The sequence below is a fragment of the Telmatherina bonti genome (assembly GCF_933228915.1).
Source record: "Telmatherina bonti genome assembly, chromosome: 3".
In the NCBI taxonomy this organism is placed as follows: domain Eukaryota; kingdom Metazoa; phylum Chordata; class Actinopteri; order Atheriniformes; family Telmatherinidae; genus Telmatherina; species Telmatherina bonti.
Genome location: NC_136621.1, coordinates 44167813 through 44193823, shown reverse-complemented (window position 1 = coordinate 44193823; position 26011 = coordinate 44167813). Strand labels below are relative to the sequence as shown.

Genomic DNA, 26011 nt, shown 5'->3' with positions numbered 1-26011 from the left:
GGTTACTGTGTCTGCCTAAAGGTCGCTGTAACACCCTGAGCAGGGCAGAGCTCTCCAGACCTCTCGCTCACAACAACTGGGCATCGTCAGTAAACTGGACAGAACATGGCTGATTTCTAGATTTATTTCTCATCAGATAAATTCCTGCTCCTTCTGGGGACTCCATTGTTCTGCTGGGGGACTTCAATGCTCACGTGGGCAATGACAGTGAGACCTGGAGGGGAGTGATTGGGAGGCATGGTCCCTCCCTCTGAACCCAAATGGTGTTTTGTTATTGGACTTCTGTGCTCGTCATGGATTGTCCATAACGAACACCATGTTCCAGCATAAGAGTGTCCATATGTACACCTGGCATCAGGATTCCCTGGGCCGCAGTTCGATGATTTATTTTGTAGTCGTATCGTCGGACCTGCGGCCACATGCCTTGGACACTCGGGTGAAGAGGGGGGCGGAGCTTCAACTGATCACCACCTGGTGGTGAGTTGGCTCAGATGGTGGGGGAGGAAGCCGGTCAGATCTGGCAGGCCCAAACGTGCTGTGAGGGTCTGCTGGGAACGTCTGGCTGAGTCCCCCGTCAGAGCGAGCTTCAACTCCCACCTTCAGCAGAGCTTCAACCATGTCCCGAGTGAGGCGGGGGACGTTGAGTCTGAATGGACTGTGTTCCGTGCCTCTATTGCTGAGGCGGCCAGCCGGAGCTGTGGCTGTAAGGTCGTTGGTGCCTGTCGTGGCGGTAATCCCAGGACTCGTTGGTGGACACCAGCAGTGAGGGATGCCGTCAAGCTGAAGAAGGAGTCCTATCGGGCCTTCTTGGCCTGTGGGACTCTGGAGGCAGCTGATGGGTACCGGCGGGCTAAGCGGCATGCGGCTTCGGCTGTTGCCGAGGCAAAAACTCGGGCATGGGAGGAGTTCGGCGAGGCCATGGAGAAAGACTTCCGGACGGCTTCGAGGAGATTCTGGTCCACTATCCGGCGGCTCAGGAGGGGGAAGCAGTGCTCCGTCAACACTGTGTACAGTGGAGGTGGGGAGCTGCTGACCTCAACTCGGGACGTTGTGGGTCGGTGGAGGGAATACTTCGAAGACCTCCTCAATCCTACCAACACGTCTTCCGATGAGGAAGCAGAGCTGGTGGACTCAGGGGTGGACTCTGCATAAAAAAAAAAAAACGCGTTTGTGAGACTTCAGTCTTGTGGACAGTTTTGCTGCGAACAAAGCCCCGGGATGGAAACTCTCCACCGTCTTTAAAAGAAAGGCTTCTGGGGATGTTAACACTTCTGGTCAACGCCAATACACACGCTTTACCTGGAAAATGTGCCGTTTCCTGGTGATGATAAAATATTAAACTTTGTTTTACGATTAAAATGTGATGAGATTAAATAATTACAAAGTCTGGAATGAATTAATTTTCTCATTGAGTTTCACCCATAATATGTAGACACACACACACGCACGCACGCACGCACACGCACACACACACACACACACACACACACACACACACACACACACACACACACACACACACACACACACACACACACACACACCTCGCCAGCAGGGGGCGCTGTGTTCACCAATCACCAGTTCTCACCAGAAGAAGATATATGTCGCAGTGCGCATGCGCGAATATTGACCTGTCGTTGGTGAGAGTTCGGATCAGCTTCGGATGTTGTAGGTTCGGTTCTGGTTCTTCCGGCTGTGACCAGAATGTTCAGACTGCTAGTCCGGAGGCTCAGCGGGCCGACTCGGCTCCTCATTGCCGTCTCTAGTCGCTCATTCAGCGGCTTCCCTCCGCAGCTTCCCGCCGGTTCGGTTCGGAGGACATTCTTGGACTTCTTCCGGGACAAGCATGGACACCTGCTGGTTCCGTCGTCCCCGGTTCGGCCCAGAGGAGATCCCAGCTTGCTGTTCGTGAACGCTGGCATGAACCAGGTCAGTGTTCCGGTGTCAGCCTGGTTCCGGTCCAGATGTTGGACAGAACCTGCATGAAGTTACTTTGTTGGTTCTGGGTCCATTTAACAGCTAAAACATCCTTTTTAGTTTAAATTATGCAGAACCAGAACCTTGTAACAGAACCAGAACCCTTTAGCAGAACTAGCACCAGAACCTTTTAACAGAACCAGAATCCTTTCGCAGAACCAGCAGCAGAACCTTTTAACAGAACCAGAACCCTTTCGCAGAACCAGCAGCAGAACCAGAACCCTTTAGCAGAACCAGAACCTTTTAGCAGAACCAGCACCAGAACCAGAACCCTTTAGCAGAACTAGCACCAGATCCGGAACCCTTTAGCAGAACCAGCACCAGAACCAGAACCCTTTAGCAGAACTAGCACCAGAACCCTTTAGCAGAACTAGCACCAGAACCCTTTAGCAGAACTAGCACCAGATCCGGAACCCTTTAGCGGAACCAGAACCAGCAGCTGCTTTTCTTTAATTTATTGATTAAATTATTGATAGTATTGATTGTACAGCTGTTCTAACATGATCTGGATTAGATTATAAATTTGTCAACATGTAAATAAAAACATCAGTAAAAACATGGAAAAGACGATATTTACACTTCTATGATTAACATGTGCAGAACGTAGTGGAGAGAGATGCTTTTATACGTTTTAATCCCCCCAGTGAGAAATCTGGGGGTTCTGCTGGAGTCTGAGCCGGGCCTTATTCCACACATCAGAAACGTCACGAAAACAGGACTTTTATGTCCTTGGATCATCGCCAGAGTCTTCTGTAGGAGGCACTTGTTTCTCCAGTAGGACAGATGACTTGAACCCCTGCTCTCCAGTCCTCCCAGTCAGTCCGTTTCCAGAACTCTGCAGAACTCAGTGGTTCCGATGAGGACCAGAGAAGTACGAGTTCCGACGAGGACCAGAGAAGACCGAGTTCCGACGAGGACCAGAGAAGACCGAGTTCCGACGAGTACCAGAGAAGTGGAAGTTCCGACGAGGACCAGAGAAGTGCGTGTTCCGACGAGGGCCAGAGAAGTGCGTGTTCCGACGAATACCAGAGAAGTACGAGTTCCGACGAGTACCAGAGAAGTGGAAGTTCCGACGAGGACCAGAGAAGTGGGAGTTCCGACGAGGACCAGTGAAGTGCGTGTTCCGACAAGGACCAGTGAAGTGCGTGATCTGACGAGGACCAGTGAAGTGCGTGTTCCGACAAGGACCAGTGAAGTGCGTGATCTGACGAGGACCAGTGAAGTGCGTGTTCCGACAAGGACCAGTGAAGTGCGTGATCTGACGAGGACCAGTGAAGTGCGTGTTCCGACGAGGACCAGTGAAGTGCGTGATCTGACGAGGACCAGTGAAGTGCGAGTTCCGACGAGTACCAGAGAAGTGCATGTTCCGACGAGGACCAGTGAAGTGAGTTCCGACGAGTACCAGAGAAGTACGAGGACCAACGAAGTGCGAGTTCCAACGAAGAACAGAGAAGTGCGAGTTCCGACGAGGAACAAAGGAAGTACAAGTTCCAACGAGGAACAGAGAAGACCGAGTTCCGACGAGTACCAGAGAAGTGCAAGTTCCGAGGAGGAGCAGAGAAGTACGAGTTCCGACGAGGGCCAGAGAAGTACGAGTTCCGACGAGGGCCATAGAAGACCGAGTTCCGACGAGGACCAGAGAAGTGCATGTTCCGACGAGGACCAGTGAAGTGCGAGTTCCGACGAGGACCAGTGAAGTGCGTGTTCCGACGAGGACCAGTGAAGTACGAGTTCCGACGAGGACCAAAGAAGTGCGAGTTCCAACGAGGAATAGAGAAGTGCGAGTTCCGACGAGGAACAAAGGAAGTACAAGTTCCAACGAGGAACAGAGAAGACCGAGTTCCGACGAGTACCAGAGAAGTACGAGTTCCGACGAGTACCAGAGAAGTACGAGTTCCGACGAGTACCAGAGAAGTACGAGTTCCGACGAGTACCAGAGAAGTACGAGTTCCGGCGAGGGCCAGAGAAGTACGAGTTCCGGCGAGGGCCAGAGAAGTACGAGTTCCGGCGAGGGCCAGAGAAGTACGAGTTCCGGCGAGGGCCAGAGAAGTACGAGTTCCGGCGAGGGCCAGAGAAGTACGAGTTCCGGCGAGGGCCAGAGAAGTACGAGTTCCGGCGAGGGCCAGAGAAGTACGAGTTCCGGCGAGGGCCAGAGAAGTACGAGTTCCGGCGAGGGCCAGAGAAGTACGAGTTCCGGCGAGGGCCAGAGAAGTACGAGTTCCGGCGAGGGCCAGAGAAGTACGAGTTCCGGCGAGGGCCAGAGAAGTACGAGTTCCGGCGAGGGCCAGAGAAGTACGAGTTCCGACGAGTACCAGAGAAGTGCATGTTCCGACGATGACCAGTGAAGTGAGTTCCGACGAGTACCAGAGAAGTGCGTGTTCCGACGAGGACCAGTGAAGTGAGTTCCGACGAGTACCAGAGAAGTACGAGGACCAAAGAAGTGCGAGTTCCGACGAGGAACAAAGGAAGTACAAGTTCCAACGAGGAACAGAGAAGACCGAGTTCCGACGAGTACCAGAGAAGACCGAGTTCCGACGAGGACCAGAGAAGTGCGTGTTCCGACGAGGACCAGTGAAGTGAGTTCCGACGAGTACCAGAGAAGTACGAGGACCAAAGAAGTGCGAGTTCCGACGAGGAACAAAGGAAGTACAAGTTCCGACGAGGAACAAAGGAAGTACAAGTTCCAACGAGGAACAGAGAAGACCGAGTTCCGACGAGTACCAGAGAAGACCGAGTTCCGACGAGGACCAGAGAAGTGCGTGTTCCGACGAGGACCAGTGAAGTACGAGTTCCGACGAGGACCAAAGAAGTGCGAGTTCCAACGAGGAATAGAGAAGTGCGAGTTCCAACGAGGAATAGAGAAGTGCGAGTTCCGACGAGGAACAAAGGAAGTACAAGTTCCAACGAGGAACAGAGAAGACCGAGTTCCGACGAGTACCAGAGAAGACCGAGTTCCGACGAGTACCAGAGAAGACCGAGTTCCGACGAGTACCAGAGAAGACCGAGTTCCGACGAGGGCCAGAGAAGACCGAGTTCCGACGAGGGCCAGAGAAGTACGAGTTCCAATGAGGAACAGAGAAGTGTGAGTTCCGACGAGGGCCAGAGAAGTACGAGTTCCGACGAGGGCCAGAGAAGTACGAGTTCCGACGAGGGCCAGAGAAGTACGAGTTCCGACGAGGGCCAGAGAAGTACGAGTTCCGACGAGGGCCAGAGAAGTGCGAGGTCCGACGAGGAACAAAGGAAGTTTTAACTCCAGTGTTTTCCTTATGGGGATCCTGCACGGTGGGGGCCCTGCCTGTTTGGTCTGGGGCTGTTGCCCTGGCGACTGCTACTGTTTGGGTGGAGCGGGATCCTGCACTGCAGCTTTACCACTGCGGGGTGGGCCCTTGGCAGCCTTGGAGTTGTGCGGTTGCTGTGGCGACGGCCCCTATGACCAAGCGGGGACCGACTGGTGTAGATGGATCCCGATATCGTTTCCTCACATCAGCACAATGTCAGAATTTGTATCACTTAATGTTTTATTTGTTTTGTTAACCTGCGTTCAGTTAAAGAGACAGTATTCAGGGAACAGTGTTATTGGGGTGGGGGGAGGGGCGTTGCTGTCCGTGTGTGTGTGTGTGTGTGTGTGTGTGTGGATGGAGCTTGCGTCTTTGTTTTTAAATGTCTTGTTGTCCACGGATTGTTTTAATTCGTATGAGATGGTTTTATCTTGTAAAGCGCTTCCTGTTGCTCGCCGCATGAAAAGGGCTGAAGAAATTAAGTTTGATTTGATGCATTCTAATCTCATGGCATGTGCATGGCGGCCAGACCCCCCCCCTTGGGATGAGTTGTTTTTTTATTCTGATTCAATCTTGAATCATCCTCTGTAAACAGCGGCATTCAGGTGTCTGGTTTACGTGTAGCTATAGAAGTCATCAAAGCCTGAACAGAAACAGTTGCACCAGATAATATTTCACCCGAGGAGTGACGTTGGGTCCGTCAGAACCTTGTACCAGCGGTCTCTTACCAGCGACGCTGTTCAGGACACTGCTGTTTCTTGCAGCAGTGGTCGCATCCACGACAACGGAGTGCTTTCTCCCACACTGGATGCTGGAACGCTGGGGGAGGTGCAGTCTGGCGAAGGCAGGGCTCCTCCCCGTTTGCAGAGCTAAAGTAGTTTTCTCACGAGATGTTGCCTCTGCACACGGCCACAAAATCTTCCAGAAACTCTTTTCTTCTGTCAGATTACTTTAATCAGTAATGTTGTCTGCCGGGACCGGGTTTGCCCAGGACCAGGTCTGCCGGGACCGGGTCTTACACAGGACCGGGTCTGCCGGGACCGGGTCTTGCTAGCGCGGCTTTTGGACTCTGCTGTATTTGACTGGAAAACATCCGTTCACCGAACACGTAACGGCTCGGCTCTGTACCGAGGGGTTATTCCCGACAAGGGACAGGCAGCCACTTTGCCTTGCTAACGTTGTTTTGAAGAGGGAGGGGCTCGGTCAGTGGGAGGGGCTTGTTGTGCCAATCAGATTGCCCAGATGTTCCTCCTCCACATGATAGCAGCGGCGGCGTCAAATTGAATTCAACTTCCGCCATGTTCCGCGTCAAAAATTGTATTTCACTTTTAGTGGAAGTTCTGCCATTCTGTTTGCGATTCTGTTATCGCCGAAAGTATAGGGGCTCATAAAGGCAGTTTACGCTGATTTTTCCTCGGAACAGAGACCCTGGTAGACCCTTCAGACCCTGGTAGACCTTTCAGACCCCTTTAACCCTTCAGACACTGTTAGACCCTTTAGACCACATAAGACTCCGTTAGACCCTTTAGACACGTCTAACGTGGTCTAAAGACAGCTTCTTTGTCTGGTGGACCAACTGATATGGACCCAGCTTATGGTCCATGTTCTGGTCTCAGTTCAAGCCGATCTTTCTGGGCACGGTGGACCCCCGCAGTGAGATGGCATCGTACCGCCGTGTGGTCAACAGTCAGAAGTGCGTCCGAGCCGGCGGCAAACACAACGACCTGGAGGACGTGGGCCGGGACGGACACCACCACACCTTCTTCGAGATGCTTGGGAACTGGTCCTTTGGAGACTATTTTAAGGTATGGGGGGTGGGTGGGGGGGGCTGTATCATTTCATGTTGCCAAGGGGCGGAGTCTGTGTTCCATGTATGTTCAGGAGGAGGCGTGTGAGATGGGGCGGGGCCTCAGTTAGTGTGTGTGTGTTCAGGAGGAGGCCTGTCAGATGGCGTGGAGCCTCCTCACCGAGCATTATGGGATACCTGCAGACAGACTCTACGTGTCCTACTTTGGTGGTGACGCGTCGTCACGGTTACCTGCTGATGAGGAAACGAGACACATCTGGTTGGACATAGGGTAGGTCTACAGCTGTCTGGTTCTGGTTTCTGGTTCTGTTCTGGTTCAGCTCACCTTGCTGTCCCCTTCAGGGTCCCACCTGCCCGTGTCCTGCCGTTTGGACTTAAGGACAACTTCTGGGAGATGGGGGACACGGGACCCTGTGGCCCCTGCACAGAGATCCACTTCGACCATGTGGGGGGCCGACACGCCGCGGACCTGGTCAATGCTGACAACCAGGATGTGGTGGAGATCTGGAACCTGGTCTTCATCCAGTACAACAGGTCTGTGCACTCTCAGGGACCACTTCACACTGGATCGGACCAGTTTAGACCAGATCCGACCAGCTCCTGGGATCAGGTTTGGGTCCTGTGGTTCAGTTCTGGATGTGTTTCAGGGAGGCGGACCAAAGTCTGAGGCTGTTGCCCCGGTTCAGTGTGGACACTGGGATGGGACTGGAGCGGCTGGTCAGCGTCCTGCAGGGTCGGCGGTCCAACTATGACACGGACCTGTTCTCACCGCTTCTGGACGCCATCCACCAGGTAACCTTATCGTCACGGTGATGTGTCTGTCGTGATGACATGTCTGTCGTCACCATGGCAGAGTATGCTGTGTTCTCAGAGGTCGGGGGTGAGGCCATACAGCGGTGGGACTGCAGTGGCAGATGGGGGACAGCTGGACCTGGCCTACAGAGTTGTGGCGGATCACATCCGGACTTTATCGGTGTGCATCGCTGATGGAGTCCATCCGGGAATGTCTGGCGCCGAGTGAGTCGCCGTCCAACCAGCCTCCAGTGCTGGGATGGCATCAATCATCCCATCTGTTTCTCCACGTGTCAGGTTGGTCCTGCGGAGGGTTCTGCGGCGGGCGGTTCGATTCTGCATCCAAGTCCTGCATGCTCCCCAGGGAGCGCTGGCGAGCCTGGTTCCTACCGTTGCACAGATTCTGGTAAAATACATGTTTTATCATCCATCTGGACAGGAAGACACGGTTCACTGGTCCAAGAACACCAGACCAAGTCTATTCCTCTAGTCCTCCGTCGGGAACGGGGTCACGAAGACCCGGTTCATGGAGGACCAGGCTCAGGCAGAACGGCCATCTGCCTGGACCTGTTGGGGTAGAGAGGACGGTCCTGGGCATGTTAGACCAACATGATGCAGCATTTATCCAGGAAGTTAGACACGTTAGAACGCGTTAGACCCCTTTAGACCATGTTAGACCCCGTTAGACCCTGTTAGACCCCTTTACACCCCGTTAGACCGCTTTAGACCCCTTTAGACCGCCTCAGACCACGTTAGTCCAAGTTAGACCCCTTTAGACCGCGTTAGACCACGTTAGACCGTGTTATGCCACGTTAGTCCAAGTTAGACCCCGTTAGACCACGTTACACCACGTTACACCACTTCCAACCACTTAAGACCATGTTAGACCCCTTTAGACCACGTCAGACCAAGTTAGACCCCTTTAGACCACGTTTGACCATGTTAGACCCCTTTAGACCACGTCAGACCAAGTTACACCCCTTTAGACCACGTTTGACCATATTAGACCCCGTTAGACCATGTTAAACCGCGTCAGACCAAGTTAGACCACGTTAGACTATGTTAGACCGCGTTAGACCGTGTTGGACCATGTTAGACCGCGTTGGACCATGTTAGACCGCGTTAGACCATGTTAGACCGCGTTAGACCATGTTGGACCGCGTTAGACCATGTTAGACCACGTTAGACCACGTTGGACCGCGTTAGACTATGTTGGACCATGTTAGACTGCGTTAGACTATGTTGGACCATGCTAGACCGCGTTAGACCATGTTAGACCGCGTTAGACCATGTTGGACCGCGTTAGACCATGTTAGACCATGTTAGACCGCGTTAGACCATGTTGGACCATGTTAGACCATGTTGGACCGCGTTAGACCATGTTGGACCATGTTGGACCGCGTTAGACCATGTTAGACCATGTTGGACCGCGTTAGACTGCGTTAGACCATGTTGGACCATGTTGGACTGCGTTAGACCATGTTGGACCATGTTGGACCATGTTGGACCGCGTTAGACCATGTTGGACCGCGTTAGACCATGTTGGACCATGTTGGACCGCGTTAGACCATGTTAGACCGTGTTAGACCACGTTAGACCACGTTGGACCGCGTTGGACCATGTTGGACCATGTTGGACCATGTTGGACCATGTTAGACCATGTTGGACCGCGTTAGACCATGTTGGACCATGTTGGACCGCGTTAGACCATGTTAGACCATGTTGGACCGGGTTAGACCGCGTTAGACCATGTTGGACCGCGTTAGACTGCGTTGGACCATGTTAGACTGCGTTAGACCATGTTGGACCGCGTTAGACCATGTTGGACCATGTTAGACCCCGTTAGACCATGTTGGACCATGTTGGACCGCGTTAGACCATGTTAGACCATGTTGGACCGCATTAGACCATGTTGGACCATGTTCGACCGCGTTAGACCATGTTGGACCGCGTTAGACCATGTTGGACCGCGTTAGACCATGTTGGACCGCGTTATGCCATGTTGGACCATGTTAGACCGCGTTAGACCATGTTGGGCCGCGTTAGACCGCGTTAGACCGCGTTAGACCATGTTGGACCGCGTTAGACCATGTTAGACCATGTTAGACCGCGTTAGACCATGTTGGACCATGTTGGACCATGTTAGACCATGTTAGACCATGTTAGACCGCGTTAGACCATGTTAGACCGCGTTAGACCGCGTTAGACCATGTTGGACCGCGTTAGACCATGTTGGACCGCGTTAGACCATGTTGGACCATGTTGGACCATGTTAAACCATGTTAGACCATGTTAAACCATGTTAGACCGCGTTAGACCATGTTGGACCGCGTTAGACCATGTTGGACCGCGTTAGACCATGTTAGACCGCGTTAGACCATGTTAGACCGCGTTAGACCATGTTGGACCGTGTTAGACCGCGTTAGACCATGTTGTACCGCGTTAGACCGCGTTAGACCATGTTAGACCGCGTTAGACCATGTTAGACCGCGTTAGACCATGGTAGACCGCGTTAGACCATGGTAGACCATGTTAGACCATGTTAGACCGCGTTAGACCATGTTAGACCGCGTTAGACCATGTTAGACCACGTCAGACCCCTTTAGACCGCGTTAGACCACGTTAGACCACGTTAGACCATGTTAGACCGCGTTAGACCATGTTAGTCCACGTTAGACTCTGTTGGACCATGTAAGACCGCGTTAGACCATGTTGGACCATGTTGGACCGCGTTAGACCATGTTAGACCATGTTGGACCATGTTAGACCGCGTTAGACCATGTTGGACCATGTTCGACCGCGTTAGACCATGTTGGACCGCGTTAGACCATGTTGGACCGCGTTAGACCATGTTGGACCGCGTTAGACCATGTTGGACCATGTTGGACCATGTTGGACCGTGTTAGACCGTGTTAGACTATGTTGGACCATGTTAGACCGTGTTAGACTATGTTGGACCATGTTAGACCGTGTTAGACTATGTTGGACCATGTTAGACCGTGTTAGACTATGTTGGACCATGTTAGACCGTGTTAGACCATGTTGGACCATGTTAGACCGCGTTGGACCATGTTAGACCGCGTTAGACCATGTTGGACCTCGTTAGACTATGTTGGACCATGTTAGACCGTGTTAGACCATGTTGGACCGCGTTAGACCATGTTAGACCGCGTTAGACCATGTTAGACCATGTTAGACTGCGTTAGACCATGTTAGTTCACGTTTGACTCTGTTGGACCATCTTAGACCGCGTTAGACTATGATGGACCATGTTAGAGCGCGTTAGACCGTGTTGGACCATGTTAGACCGCGTTGGACCATGTTAGACCGCGTTGGACCATGTTAGACCGCGTTAGACCATGTTGGACCTCGTTAGACTATGTTGGACCATGTTGGACCGCGTTAGACTATGTTGGACCATGTTAGACCCCGTTAGACCATGTTGGACCGCGTTAGACCATGTTGGATCGCGTTAGACCGCGTTAGACCATGTTGGACCATGTTGGACCGCGTTAGACCATGTTGGACCGCGTTAGACCATGTTGGACCGCGTTATACCATGTTATACCATGTTGGACCATGTTGGACCGCGTTAGACCATGTTGGACCGCGTTAGACCATGTTGGACCGCGTTAGACCATGTTGGACCGCGTTATACCATGTTGGACCATGTTAGACCCCGTTAGACCATGTTGGACCATGTTAGACCCCGTTAGACCATGTTGGACCGCGTTAGACCATGTTGGACCGCGTTAGACCATGTTAGACCATGTTAGACCATGTTGGACCGCGTTAGACCGCGTTAGACCATGTTGGACCGCGTTAGACCGCGTTAGACCGCGTTAGACCGCGTTAGACCATGTTGGACCATGTTGGACCGCGTTAGACCATGTTGGACCGTGTTAGACCATGTTGGACCGTGTTAGACCATGTTGGACCGCGTTATACCATGTTGGACCGCGTTATACCATGTTGGACCATGTTAGACCGCGTTAGACCATGTTGGGCCGCGTTAGACCACGTTAGACCATGTTGGACCGCGTTAGACCGCGTTATACCATGTTGGACCATGTTAGACCGCGTTAGACCATGTTGGACCGTGTTAGACCATGTTGGACCGCGTTATACCATGTTAGACCATGTTAGACCGCGTTAGACCATGTTGGGCCGCGTTAGACCACGTTAGACCATGTTGGACCGCGTTAGACCGCGTTAGACCATGTTGGACCATGTTGGACCATGTTAGACCATGTTAGACCATGTTAGACCGCGTTAGACCGCGTTAGACCATGTTGGACCGCGTTAGACCATGTTGGACCATGTTTGACCGTGTTAGACTATGTTGGACCATGTTGGACCGCGTTAGACCATGTTGGACCATGTTAGACCGCGTTAGACCATGTTAGACCGCGTTAGACCATGTTAGACCATGTTAGACCATGTTAGACCGCGTTAGACCGTGTTGGACCATGTTAGACCGCGTTGGACCATGTTAGACCGCGTTGGACCATGTTAGACCGCGTTAGACCATGTTGGACCGCGTTAGACCATGTTAGACCACGTTAGACCACGTTGGACCGCGTTAGACTATGTTGGACCATGTTAGACTGCGTTAGACTATGTTGGACCATGCTAGACCGCGTTAGACCATGTTAGACCGCGTTAGACCATGTTGGACCGCGTTAGACCATGTTAGACCATGTTAGACCGCGTTAGACCATGTTGGACCATGTTAGACCATGTTGGACCGCGTTAGACCATGTTGGACCATGTTGGACCGCGTTAGACCATGTTAGACCATGTTGGACCGCGTTAGACTGCGTTAGACCATGTTGGACCATGTTGGACTGCGTTAGACCATGTTGGACCATGTTGGACCATGTTGGACCGCGTTAGACCATGTTGGACCGCGTTAGACCATGTTGGACCATGTTGGACCGCGTTAGACCATGTTAGACCGTGTTAGACCACGTTAGACCACGTTGGACCGCGTTGGACCATGTTGGACCATGTTGGACCATGTTGGACCATGTTAGACCATGTTGGACCGCGTTAGACCATGTTGGACCATGTTGGACCGCGTTAGACCATGTTAGACCATGTTGGACCGGGTTAGACCGCGTTAGACCATGTTGGACCGCGTTAGACTGCGTTGGACCATGTTAGACTGCGTTAGACCATGTTGGACCGCGTTAGACCATGTTGGACCATGTTAGACCCCGTTAGACCATGTTGGACCATGTTGGACCGCGTTAGACCATGTTAGACCATGTTGGACCGCGTTAGACCATGTTGGACCATGTTCGACCGCGTTAGACCATGTTGGACCGCGTTAGACCATGTTGGACCGCGTTAGACCATGTTGGACCGCGTTATGCCATGTTGGACCATGTTAGACCGCGTTAGACCATGTTGGGCCGCGTTAGACCGCGTTAGACCGCGTTAGACCATGTTGGACCGCGTTAGACCATGTTAGACCATGTTAGACCGCGTTAGACCATGTTGGACCATGTTGGACCATGTTAGACCATGTTAGACCATGTTAGACCGCGTTAGACCATGTTAGACCGCGTTAGACCGCGTTAGACCATGTTGGACCGCGTTAGACCATGTTGGACCGCGTTAGACCATGTTGGACCATGTTGGACCATGTTAAACCATGTTAGACCATGTTAAACCATGTTAGACCGCGTTAGACCATGTTGGACCGCGTTAGACCATGTTGGACCGCGTTAGACCATGTTAGACCGCGTTAGACCATGTTAGACCGCGTTAGACCATGTTGGACCGTGTTAGACCGCGTTAGACCATGTTGTACCGCGTTAGACCGCGTTAGACCATGTTAGACCGCGTTAGACCATGTTAGACCGCGTTAGACCATGGTAGACCGCGTTAGACCATGGTAGACCATGTTAGACCATGTTAGACCGCGTTAGACCATGTTAGACCGCGTTAGACCATGTTAGACCACGTCAGACCCCTTTAGACCGCGTTAGACCACGTTAGACCACGTTAGACCATGTTAGACCGCGTTAGACCATGTTAGTCCACGTTAGACTCTGTTGGACCATGTAAGACCGCGTTAGACCATGTTGGACCATGTTGGACCGCGTTAGACCATGTTAGACCATGTTGGACCATGTTAGACCGCGTTAGACCATGTTGGACCATGTTCGACCGCGTTAGACCATGTTGGACCGCGTTAGACCATGTTGGACCGCGTTAGACCATGTTGGACCGCGTTAGACCATGTTGGACCATGTTGGACCATGTTGGACCGTGTTAGACCGTGTTAGACTATGTTGGACCATGTTAGACCGTGTTAGACTATGTTGGACCATGTTAGACCGTGTTAGACTATGTTGGACCATGTTAGACCGTGTTAGACTATGTTGGACCATGTTAGACCGTGTTAGACCATGTTGGACCATGTTAGACCGCGTTGGACCATGTTAGACCGCGTTAGACCATGTTGGACCTCGTTAGACTATGTTGGACCATGTTAGACCGTGTTAGACCATGTTGGACCGCGTTAGACCATGTTAGACCGCGTTAGACCATGTTAGACCATGTTAGACTGCGTTAGACCATGTTAGTTCACGTTTGACTCTGTTGGACCATCTTAGACCGCGTTAGACTATGATGGACCATGTTAGAGCGCGTTAGACCGTGTTGGACCATGTTAGACCGCGTTGGACCATGTTAGACCGCGTTGGACCATGTTAGACCGCGTTAGACCATGTTGGACCTCGTTAGACTATGTTGGACCATGTTGGACCGCGTTAGACTATGTTGGACCATGTTAGACCCCGTTAGACCATGTTGGACCGCGTTAGACCATGTTGGATCGCGTTAGACCGCGTTAGACCATGTTGGACCATGTTGGACCGCGTTAGACCATGTTGGACCGCGTTAGACCATGTTGGACCGCGTTATACCATGTTATACCATGTTGGACCATGTTGGACCGCGTTAGACCATGTTGGACCGCGTTAGACCATGTTGGACCGCGTTAGACCATGTTGGACCGCGTTATACCATGTTGGACCATGTTAGACCCCGTTAGACCATGTTGGACCATGTTAGACCCCGTTAGACCATGTTGGACCGCGTTAGACCATGTTGGACCGCGTTAGACCATGTTAGACCATGTTAGACCATGTTGGACCGCGTTAGACCGCGTTAGACCATGTTGGACCGCGTTAGACCGCGTTAGACCGCGTTAGACCATGTTGGACCATGTTGGACCGCGTTAGACCATGTTGGACCGTGTTAGACCATGTTGGACCGTGTTAGACCATGTTGGACCGCGTTATACCATGTTGGACCGCGTTATACCATGTTGGACCATGTTAGACCGCGTTAGACCATGTTGGGCCGCGTTAGACCACGTTAGACCATGTTGGACCGCGTTAGACCGCGTTATACCATGTTGGACCATGTTAGACCGCGTTAGACCATGTTGGACCGTGTTAGACCATGTTGGACCGCGTTATACCATGTTAGACCATGTTAGACCGCGTTAGACCATGTTGGGCCGCGTTAGACCACGTTAGACCATGTTGGACCGCGTTAGACCGCGTTAGACCATGTTGGACCATGTTGGACCATGTTAGACCATGTTAGACCATGTTAGACCGCGTTAGACCGCGTTAGACCATGTTGGACCGCGTTAGACCATGTTGGACCATGTTTGACCGTGTTAGACTATGTTGGACCATGTTGGACCGCGTTAGACCATGTTGGACCATGTTAGACCGCGTTAGACCATGTTGGACCATGTTAGACCATGTTAGACCATGTTAGACCGCACCAGAGATCTGACATCTGATCATTTCTGCCCTTTTCTCTGCCGACAGGGGGACGTGTACCCAGAGCTTGACTGGGAGATGGATCGGGTGGGTCTTCCATTGTCGGTGATGTCGAAGGCAGTGGTGATGTCGAAGGCAGTGGTGATGTCGAAGGCAGTGGTGATGTCACAGGAAGTGGTGATGTCACAGGAAGTGGAAATTTGGGTTTCTTGCAGGTCATGGACGTGATCAACCAGAACGAGGATCAGTTCTTGTCGTCCCTGCAGCAGGGCAGCCGGCTGATCCAGAGGACGCTGCAGAAGGACTCTGGACACGGCGTCTTCCCGGGTCAGTCCTGCCGGTCCTCGCTTGGCCATGTTAGACCATGTTGGACCATGTTAGACCATGTTAGACCGCGTTAGACCGCGTTAGACCATGTTAGACCATGTTAGACCATGTTAGACCGCGTTAGACCATGTTAGACCGCGTTAGACCATGTTAGACCATGTTAGACCGCGTTAGACCATGTTAGACCATGTTGGACCGCGTTAGACTATGTTGGACCATGTTAGACCATGTTGGACCATGTTAGACCATGTTAGACCGCGTTAGACCGCGTTAGACCATGTTAGACCATGTTAGACCGCGTTAGACCATGTTAGACCATGTTAGACCGCGTTAGACCATGGTAGACCATGTTAGACCATGTTAGACCATGTTAGACCATGTTAGACCGCGTTAGACCATGTTAGACCATGTTGGACCGCGTTAGACTATGTTGGACCATGTTAGACCATGTTAGACCATGTTAGACCGCGTTAGACCGCGTTAGATCGCGTTAGACCATGTTAGACCATGTTAGACCGCGTTAGACCATGTTAGACCGCGTTAGACCATGTTAGACCATGTTAGACCATGTTAGACCGCGTTAGACCGTGTTAGACCATGTTAGACCGCGTTAGACCATGTTAGACCATGTTAGACCGGGTTAGACCATGTTAGACCATGTTAGACCGCGTTAGACCATGTTAGCAGCATGTTAGACCGCGTTAGACCGCGTTAGACCATGTTAGACCGCGTTAGACCATGTTGGACCGCGTTAGACTATGTTGGACCATGTTAGACCATGTTAGACCATGTTAGACCGCGTTAGACCGCGTTAGATCGCGTTAGACCATGTTAGACCATGTTAGACCGCGTTAGACCATGTTAGACCGCGTTAGACCATGTTAGACCATGTTAGACCATGTTAGACCGCGTTAGACCGTGTTAGACCATGTTAGACCGCGTTAGACCATGTTAGACCATGTTAGACCGGGTTAGACCATGTTAGACCATGTTAGACCGCGTTAGACCATGTTAGCAGCATGTTAGACCGCGTTAGACCGCGTTAGACCATGTTAGACCGCGTTAGACCATGTTAGACCGCGTTAGACCATGTTAGACCATGTTAGACCGCGTTAGACCATGTTAGACCGCGTTAGACCATGTTAGACCGCGTTAGACCATGTTAGACCATGTTAGACCGCGTTAGACCGTGTTAGACCATGTTAGACCATGTTAGACCATGTTAGACCGCGTTAGACCATGTTAGACCATGTTAGACTGGGTTAGACCATGTTAGACCATGTTAGACCGCGTTAGACCATGTTAGCAGCATGTTAGACCGCGTTAGACCGCGTTAGACCATGTTAGACCGCGTTAGACCATGTTAGACCGCGTTAGACCATGTTAGACCATGTTAGACCATGTTAGACCGCGTTAGACCATGTTAGACCATGTTAGACCATGTTAGACCGCGTTAGACCATGTTAGACCATGTTAGACCGCGTTAGACCATGTTAGACCATGTTAGACCGCGTTAGACCATGTTAGACCGCGGTAGACCATGTTAGACCGCGTTAGACCATGTTAGACCGCGTTAGACCGCGTTAGACCATGTTAGACCATGTTAGACCATGTTAGACCATGTTAGACCGCGTTAGACCGCATTAGACCATGTTAGACCATGTTAGACCATGTTAGACCGCGTTAGACCATGTTAGACCGCGTTAGACCGCGTTAGACCATGTTAGACCGCGTTAGACCATGTTAGACCGCGTTAGACCATGTTAGACCGCGTTAGACCGCGTTAGACCATGTTAGACCGCGTTAGACCATGTTAGACCGCGTTAGACCATGTTAGACCATGTTAGACCGCGTTAGACCATGTTAGACCGCGTTAGACCATGTTAGACCATGTTAGACCGCGTTAGACCGCGTTAGACCGCGTTAGACCATGTTAGACCGCGTTAGACCATGTTAGACCATGTTAGACCGCGTTAGACCGCGTTAGACCGCGTTAGACCGCGTTAGACCATGTTAGACCGCGTTAGACCGCGTTAGACCATGTTAGACCATGTTAGACCGCGTTAGACCATGTTAGACCATGTTAGACCATGTTAGACCGCGTTAGACCATGTTAGACCATGTTAGACCATGTTAGACCGCGTTGGACCATGTTAGACCATGTTAGACCGCGTTAGACCATGTTAGACCATGTTAGACCGCGTTAGACCATGTTAGACCATGTTAGACCATGTTAGACCGCGTTAGACCATGTTAGACCATGTTAGACCATGTTAGACCGCGTTAGACCATGTTAGACCATGTTAGACCATGTTAGACCGCGTTAGACCATGTTAGACCGCGTTAGACCGCGTTAGACCATGTTAGACCGCGTTAGACCATGTTAGACCGCGTTAGACCGCGTTAGACCATGTTAGACCGCGTTAGACCATGTTAGACCGCGTTAGACCGCGTTAGACCATGTTAGACCATGTTGGACCGCGTTAGACTATGTTGGACCATGTTAGACCATGTTAGACCGCGTTAGACCGCGTTAGACCATGTTAGACCGCGTTAGACCATGTTAGACCGCGTTAGACCGCGTTAGACTATGTTAGACCATGTTAGACCATGTTAGACCATGTTAGACCGCGTTAGACCATGTTAGACCGCGTTAGACCGCGTTAGACCATGTTAGACTGCGTTAGACCATGTTAGACCGCGTTAGACCGCGTTAGACCATGTTAGACCGCGTTAGACCATGTTAGACCGCGTTAGACCATGTTAGACCATGTTAGACCATGTTAGACCGCGTTAGACCATGTTAGACCATGTTAGACCGCGTTAGACCATGTTAGACCATGTTAGACCGCGTTAGACCATGTTAGCAGCATGTTAGCAGCAGGGCAGCCGGCTGATCCAGAGGACGCTGCAGAAGGACTCTGGACACGGCGTCTTCCCGGGTCAGTCCTGCCGGTCCTCGCTTGGCGTCGTGGCGTGCTGCGTTGCTATCATACATCACTGTGTCCTTTCGGTCCCGTTTCAGCCTCTGTGGTCTGGTCTCTGCACCGGGATCTGGGCTTCCCCTTGGACCTGGTGCACCTGATGCTGGAGGAGAAGGGGGTCCAGGTGGACCGTCAGGAACTGGACCTCCTCATCACTCAGAACCAGAAGGTGACTCAGGTGTAGAACACTCCAGGTGTCTGGTCCTCCTGGATGTAGACCACAGATCGAGCTCAGAGGTCCGGTTCTGACCGCGGGACCAGATCAGAACTGGGTTACCGAGGTAACCAGGTAAGTGATGATGTCATCCCTTCTCTCAGGCGGCAAGCGAGACGCCGTCAGGGACGCGGTGCTGGCCGACGCTGGACGTCCTCAGTCTGGCGAAGCTGCAGCGTCTCGGCGTCTCTCACACCGACGACCATCTGAAGTACCAGTACCACCTGGAAAAGGGCCGATACGGTATGTCCCACCTGGACAGGTGACCCTGCTGGACCCGTCCCACCTGGTCAGGTGACCCTGCTGGACCCGTCCAGGTGGGACAGGTGACCCTGCTGGACCCGTCCCACCTGGACAGGTGACCCTGCTGGACCCGTCCAGGTGGGACAGGTGACCCTGCTGGACCCGTCCCACCTGGTCAGGTGACCCTGCTGGACCCGTCCAGGTGGGACAGGTGACCCTGCTGGACCCGTCCCACCTGGACAGGTGACCCTGCTGGACCCGTCCCACCTGGTCAGGTGACCCTGCTGGACCCGTCCAGGTGGGACAGGTGACCCTGCTGGACCCGTCCCACCTGGACAGGTGACCCTGCTGGACCCGTCCAGGTGGGACAGGTGACCCTGCTGGACCCGTCCAGGTGGGACAGGTGACCCTGCTGGACCCGTCCCACCTGGACAGGTGACCCTGCTGGACCCGTCCAGGTGGGACAGGTGACCCTGCTGGACCCGTCCCACCTGGACAGGTGACCCTACTGGACCCGTCCCACCTGGTCAGGTGACCCTGCTGGACCCGTCCAGGTGGGACAGGTGACCCTGCTGGACCCGTCCCACCTGGACAGGTGACCCTGCTGGACCCGTCCAGGTGGGACAGGTGACCCTGCTGGACCCGTCCAGGTGGGTCAGGTGACCCTGCTGGACCCGTCCAGGTGGGACAGGTGACCCTGCTGGACCCGTCCCACCTGGACAGGTGACCCTACTGGACCCGTCCCACCTGTAACCCAGTCCTCCGTCCCCCAGTTTTCCCAGCATGCCATGCGGTGGTGCTGGCTCTGTACGATGGACAGGATCTAGTGGAGCAGGTCTCTGAAGGCCGGCGCTGTGGGGTTGTTCTGGACCGGACCTGCTTCTACTCCGAGGAGGGGGGGCAGTCACATGACCGAGGCTACCTGACCCCCCAGGGCTCACAGGTCAGAGCGGGACGCGTGGCTGGGCGCCATAGGCGTGGCTGTCCAGGTGACTCGCGGTGTGTCCTGTGTTGCAGGATGCCGTGCACCCTGTGGACGCCGTGGTTCGGGTGGGGGGGTACGTCCTCCACCAGGTGACAGCAGCCGACACCCTAAAGACCGGAGACCACGTCCAGCTGCACCTGGACCAGGTTGGACCGGAACCAGAACCAAGTCAGTACGTTCACGCCCTGTTTCACAGATGTTACAGCCCGTGTCCCCCCATCTCCCCCCATCTCTCCCAGCTCCATCGGGTGTCCTGCATGGTGAAGCACACGGCGACCCACATCCTGAACTTTGCCCTGAGGACGGTCCTCGGTCCGTCCGTCCACCAGAGAGGATCTCATGTCTCGTCGGACCGTCTGCGCTTCGACTTCAGCGTCAAGGTGGAGACCAGTTGGTCCCGGTCCAGGTTCTGGTTCTGATCCAGGTCTTGGTCCAGGTCCAGGTCCCAGTCCAGGTTGTGGTCCCAGTCCAGGTCTTGGTTCTGATCAGTGTCTCTCCCCCAGGGTTCCCTCAGCGTCTCCCAGCTGCAACAGGTAGAGAGGTGTGCCAACGCCATCGTGTCGGCCAATCAGACGGTGGACAGCCAGGAGGTTCCTCTGCAGATCGCCAGGAGGATCCGAGGACTGAGGACGGTGGACGAGGTGAGACACCTGGACTTACCTGCTGCCCACCTGTTCATGCCGTCTCTAGGCGTCCTGACTGTTCTGTCTCTGCAGGTGTATCCGGACCCTGTGCGGGTGGTGTCGTTGGACGTCCCGGTGTCTGAGCTGCTGGACGGCGAGACGGACCGGGAGACGTCTGTGGAGCTCTGTTGTGGAACGTAAGGCTCATGTGTGTCTGGTCCGGTTCGGCCCGGACCCCGGCCCTGCGGTCTCTGGTCCGGTTCGGCCCGGACCCCGGTCCTCCGGACCCCGGTCCTCCGGACCTGCGGTCTCTGGTCCGGTTCGGCCCGGACCCCGGCCCTGCGGTCTCTGGTCCGGTTCGGCCCGGACCCCGGCCCTGCAGTCTCTGGTCCGGTTTAAGCCCCGCCCACGGCGGCAGCAGCTGATCCCTGATAGGTGGAGGTCTCTGTCCTGTGTCCAGCCACCTGCTGCAGACCGGCGCCGTCCAGGACCTGGTGATCATCTCGGAGAGACAGCTGGTGAAAGGAATCAGTCGCATCGTGGCGGTGACCGGGTCCGATGCAGCTCGGGTTGGTCCACATGCGGTCACATGATCAGAACCTCTGACATCACCAGGAGACAAACGTGGACCGCTCCTTTTCCTCTGTTGCAGGCTCGGGAAGAGGGCGGGACTCTCTCTCAGGAGGTGGAGTCTGTGTCTGCTAGACTGTCAGGCTCCACCCCTTCCAGCCTCGACGCCGCCCGGCGGCTTTGCAAGGACGCCAGCGTCCTGTCTGATGTGAGCAGGTTACCCATGATGCCTTGCAGCAACGAGCAGATGTAGAAGGGCGCTGTGACCCTCTGCTGTGTCTCCCAGGCTGTGGACAACACCCCCATGCCCGCATGGCAGCGCCGCGAGCTGCAGGACCGCCTCAAAGTCCTGCTCCGGACCATCAGCACCCGGATCAGGAAGCTGGAGACCAGACAGGTGAGCGGACACCTGTCGCTGTGGGTCGCAACTGTCCCCCGCTTGTCCCACACCTGGTCCCACACCTGGTCCCACACCTGGTCCCACACCTGGTCCTACACCTGGTCCTACACCGGTCCCACACCTGGTCCTACACCTGGTCCTACACCTGGTCCCACACCTGGTCCCACACCTGGTTCTACACTGGTCCCACACCTGGTCCCACACCTGGTCCCACACCTGGTCCTACACCTGGTCCTACACCTGGTCCCACACCTGGTTCTACACCGGTCCCACACCTGGTCCCACACCTGGTCCCACACCTGGTCCTACACCTGGTCCCACACCTGGTTCTACACCGGTCCCACACCTGGTCCTACACCTGGTCCTACACCTGGTCCCACACCTGGTTCTACACCGGTCCCACACCTGGTCCCACACCTGGTCCCACACCTGGTTCTACACCGGTCCCACACCTGGTCCCACACCTGGTCCCACACCTGGTCCCACACCTGGTCCTACACCTGGTCCTACACCTGGTCCCACACCTGGTTCTACACCGGTCCCACACCTGGTCCCACACCTGGTCCCACACCTGGTCCTACACCTGGTCCCACACCTGGTTCTACACCGGTCCCACACCTGGTCCTACACCTGGTCCTACACCTGGTCCCACACCTGGTTCTACACCGGTCCCACACCTGGTCCTACACCGGTCCCACACCTGGTCCCACACCTGGTCCTACACCTGGTCCCACACCTGGTTCTACACCGGTCCCACACCTGGTCCTACACCGGTCCCACACCTGGTCCTACACCTGGTCCCACACCTGGTCCCACACCTGGTCCCACACCTGGTTCTACACCGGTCCCACACCTGGTCCCACACCTGGTCCCACACCTTGTCCCACACCTGGTCCTACACCTGGTCCCACACCTGGTCCCACACCTTGTCCCACACCTGGTACTACACCTGGTCCTACACCGGTCCCACACCTGGTCCTACACCGGTCCCACACCTGGTCCCACACCTGGTCCCACACCTTGTCCCACACCTTGTCCCACACCTTGTCCTACACTTGGTCCCACACCTTGTCCCACACCTGGTCCTACACCTGGTCCTACACCGGTCCCACACCTGGTCCTACACCTGGTCCTACACCTGGTCCTACACCTGGTCCCACACCTGGTCCCACACCTTGTCCCACACCTTGTCCCACACCTTGTCCCACACCTGGTCCCACACCGGTCCCACACCTGGTCCTACACCTGGTCCTACACCTGGTCCTACACCTGGTCCCACACCTGGTCCCACACCTGGTCCCACACCTGGTCCTACACCTGTCCCACACCTGGTCCCACACCTGGTCCCACACCTGGTCCTACACCTGGTCCCACACCTGGTCCTACACCTGGTCCTACACCTGGTCCCACACCGGTCCTACACCTGGTCCCACACCTGGTCCTACACCTGGTCCCACACCTGGTCCTACACCTGGTCCTACACCTGGTCCCACACCGGTCCCACACCTGGTCCCACACCTGGTTCTACACCTGGTCCCACACCTGGTCCCACACCTGGTCCTACACCGGTCCCACACCGGTCCCACACCTGGTCCCACACCTGGTCCCACACCTGGTCCCACACCTGGTCCTACACCTGGTCCTACACCTGGTCCCACACCTGGTCCTACACCTGGTCCCACACCTGGTCCTACACCTGGTCCTACACCGGTCCCACACCTGGTCCTACACCTGGTCCTACACCTGGTCCCACACCTGGTCCCACACCTGGTCCTACACCTGGTCCCACACCTGGTCCTACACCTGGTCCTACACCGGTCCCACACCTGGTCCCACACCTGGTCCTACACCTGGTCCCACACCTGGTCCTACACCTGGTCCCACACCTGGTCCTACACCTGGTCCCACACCTGGTCCTACACCTGGTCCTACACCGGTCCCACACCTGGTCCCACACCTGGTCCCACACCTGGTCCCACACCTGGTCCTACACCTGGTCCTACACCGGTCCCACACCTGGTCCCACACCTGGTCCTACACCTGGTCCTACACCTGGTCCTACACCTGGTCCCACACCTGGTCCTACACCTGTCCCACACCTGGTCCCACACCTGGTCCCACACTTGGTCCTACACCTGGTCCTACACCTGGTCCCACACCTGGTCCCACACCTGGTCCCACACCTGGTCCCACACCTGTCCCACACCTGGTCCCACACCTGGTCCCACACTTGGTCCTACACCTTGTCCGACACCTGGTCCCACACCTGGTCCCACACCTGGTCCTACACCTGGTCCTACACCTGGTCCTACACCTGGTCCCACACCTGGTCCCACACCTGGTCCTACACCTGTCCCACACCTGGTCCCACACCTGGTCCCACACCTGGTCCCACACCTGGTCCTACACCTGGTCCTACACCTGGTCCCACACCTGGTCCCACACCTGGTCCTACACCTGTCCCACACCTGGTCCCACACCTGGTCCCACACTTGGTCCTACACCTGGTCCTACACCTGGTCCGACACCTGGTCCCACACCTGGTCCCACACCTGGTCCCACACCTGGTCCCACACCTGGTCCCACACTTGGTCCTACACCTGGTCCGACACCTGGTCCCACACCTGGTCCTACACCTGGTCCTACACCTGGTCCTACACCTGGTCCCACACCTGGTCCCACACCTGGTCCTACACCTGTCCCACACCTGGTCCCACACCTGGTCCCACACTTGGTCCTACACCTTGTCCGACACCTGGTCCCACACCTGGTCCCACACCTGGTCCCACACTTGGTCCCACACCTGGTCCCACACCTGGTCCCACACCTGGTCCTACACCTGGTCCCACACCTGGTCCCACACCTGGTCCCACACTTGGTCCCACACCTGGTCCCACACCTGGTCCCACACCTGGTCCTACACCTGGTTCTACACCTGGTCCCACACCTGGTCCCACACCTGGTCCCACACCTGGTCCCACACTTGGTCCTACACCTTGTCCGACACCTGGTCCGATACCTGGTCCCACACCTGATCCCAACACCTGTTTTCCCATCATGCTTTGCTCAGGCTGCAGACAGAGCCCAGACAGTGATGGAGAAGAACGGCAGGAAGGAGCTGCTGGTGGACTCCGTGGAGACGGACTCGCTGTCGGTGGGTGGAGCCAGAACCTTTCACCATGTGACATCACATGACCAATCAGGTCAAGACTTCTTGCCAGGTTCCGTTCTGTGCCGTCTTTTCACGCCAATCACAAACCGGAACAAAAGGACATGATGTCGTCCCCGTGGGTCATCGTACAGCCTGCCCAACGCATCAGCTGAGCTGAAGTGGCGTGTGATTGGTCAGACATCTGACGTGGGCGTTGTTCCTTATTTCTGCTGAAGCAGGTTGAGTTTCATGATCAGCTGATGGAGGTAGCCCCGCCCCTTTAAAGGTGATGGTCACTCGTTTTATAGGAAAGGCGGAGCGCTGTCTGGCGAGACGGAAAGGCGGAGGGAAGGTCACATGTACCTGAGTTGGAACGATCCGGTCGGGTCCGATCCGGTTCTGACCAGTTTTCTTCCCGCCAGGTTCTGATGAAGACGGTGAACCAGCTGAGCGCCGCCGCTCCTCGCAGTCATGTGATGCTTCTGGCTCACCAGAGGAACTCTGGGAAGGTTCTGTGCGCCTGTCAGGTTCCCAAGGTAACACCGCTGACCTCGCAGTGACATCACAGGGGGCAGAGCCAATGCAGTACTGATCTGATTGGCTATTTTCCCGCAGGACTCGCCGGCCTTCACGGCTTCTGATTGGGCGGTGGCGGTGTGCCGTCACCTAGCAGGGAGCGCCGGCGGCTCGGCGCTGGTTGCCAAGGGAACTGGAGTTGCCAGTGACATCACAGAGGCCCTGCGGTGGGCGGAGAACTTCGCCCACCAGAGAACGCAGCGATTTCACTAGAAGCTCCGCCCACATCTTTTATAATAAAAAACGTTTCTTTGTTTTAGAAGAAATAAAGCA

General features: G+C 54.6%; 1 protein-coding gene across 1 annotated transcript; it reads left to right on the top strand.

Annotated features, from left to right (window-relative positions):
* The first annotated feature begins 1602 nt into the window (after positions 1-1602).
* aars2 (alanyl-tRNA synthetase 2, mitochondrial (putative)) lies at positions 1603-26011 on the top strand. Its single transcript, XM_079264323.1, has 22 exons — positions 1603-1929; positions 6872-7060; positions 7188-7333; positions 7405-7596; positions 7710-7854; positions 7934-8079; positions 8152-8260; positions 15714-15752; positions 15881-15992; positions 19018-19145; positions 19295-19433; positions 20207-20376; positions 20451-20564; positions 20658-20798; positions 20922-21059; positions 21135-21238; positions 21502-21610; positions 21694-21819; positions 21898-22008; positions 25082-25165; positions 25585-25698; positions 25778-26011. Exons 1-22 carry the CDS (start codon positions 1705-1707, stop codon positions 25949-25951), a joined length of 2955 nt encoding a protein of 984 aa, XP_079120449.1. The 5' UTR covers positions 1603-1704; the 3' UTR covers positions 25952-26011.

Bases quoted from the DNA above. Each gene is read 5' to 3' on its own strand.
- aars2 (XM_079264323.1), top strand. From the start codon at position 1,705: ATGTTCAGACTGCTAGTCCGGAGGCTCAGCGGGCCGACTCGGCTCCTC. The intron at 1,930-6,871 runs GTCAGTGTTCCG...TTCTGGTCTCAG, and splicing joins TGAACGCTGGCATGAACCAG to TTCAAGCCGATCTTTCTGGG. The intron at 19,434-20,206 runs GTATGTCCCACC...TCCGTCCCCCAG, and splicing joins CCTGGAAAAGGGCCGATACG to TTTTCCCAGCATGCCATGCG.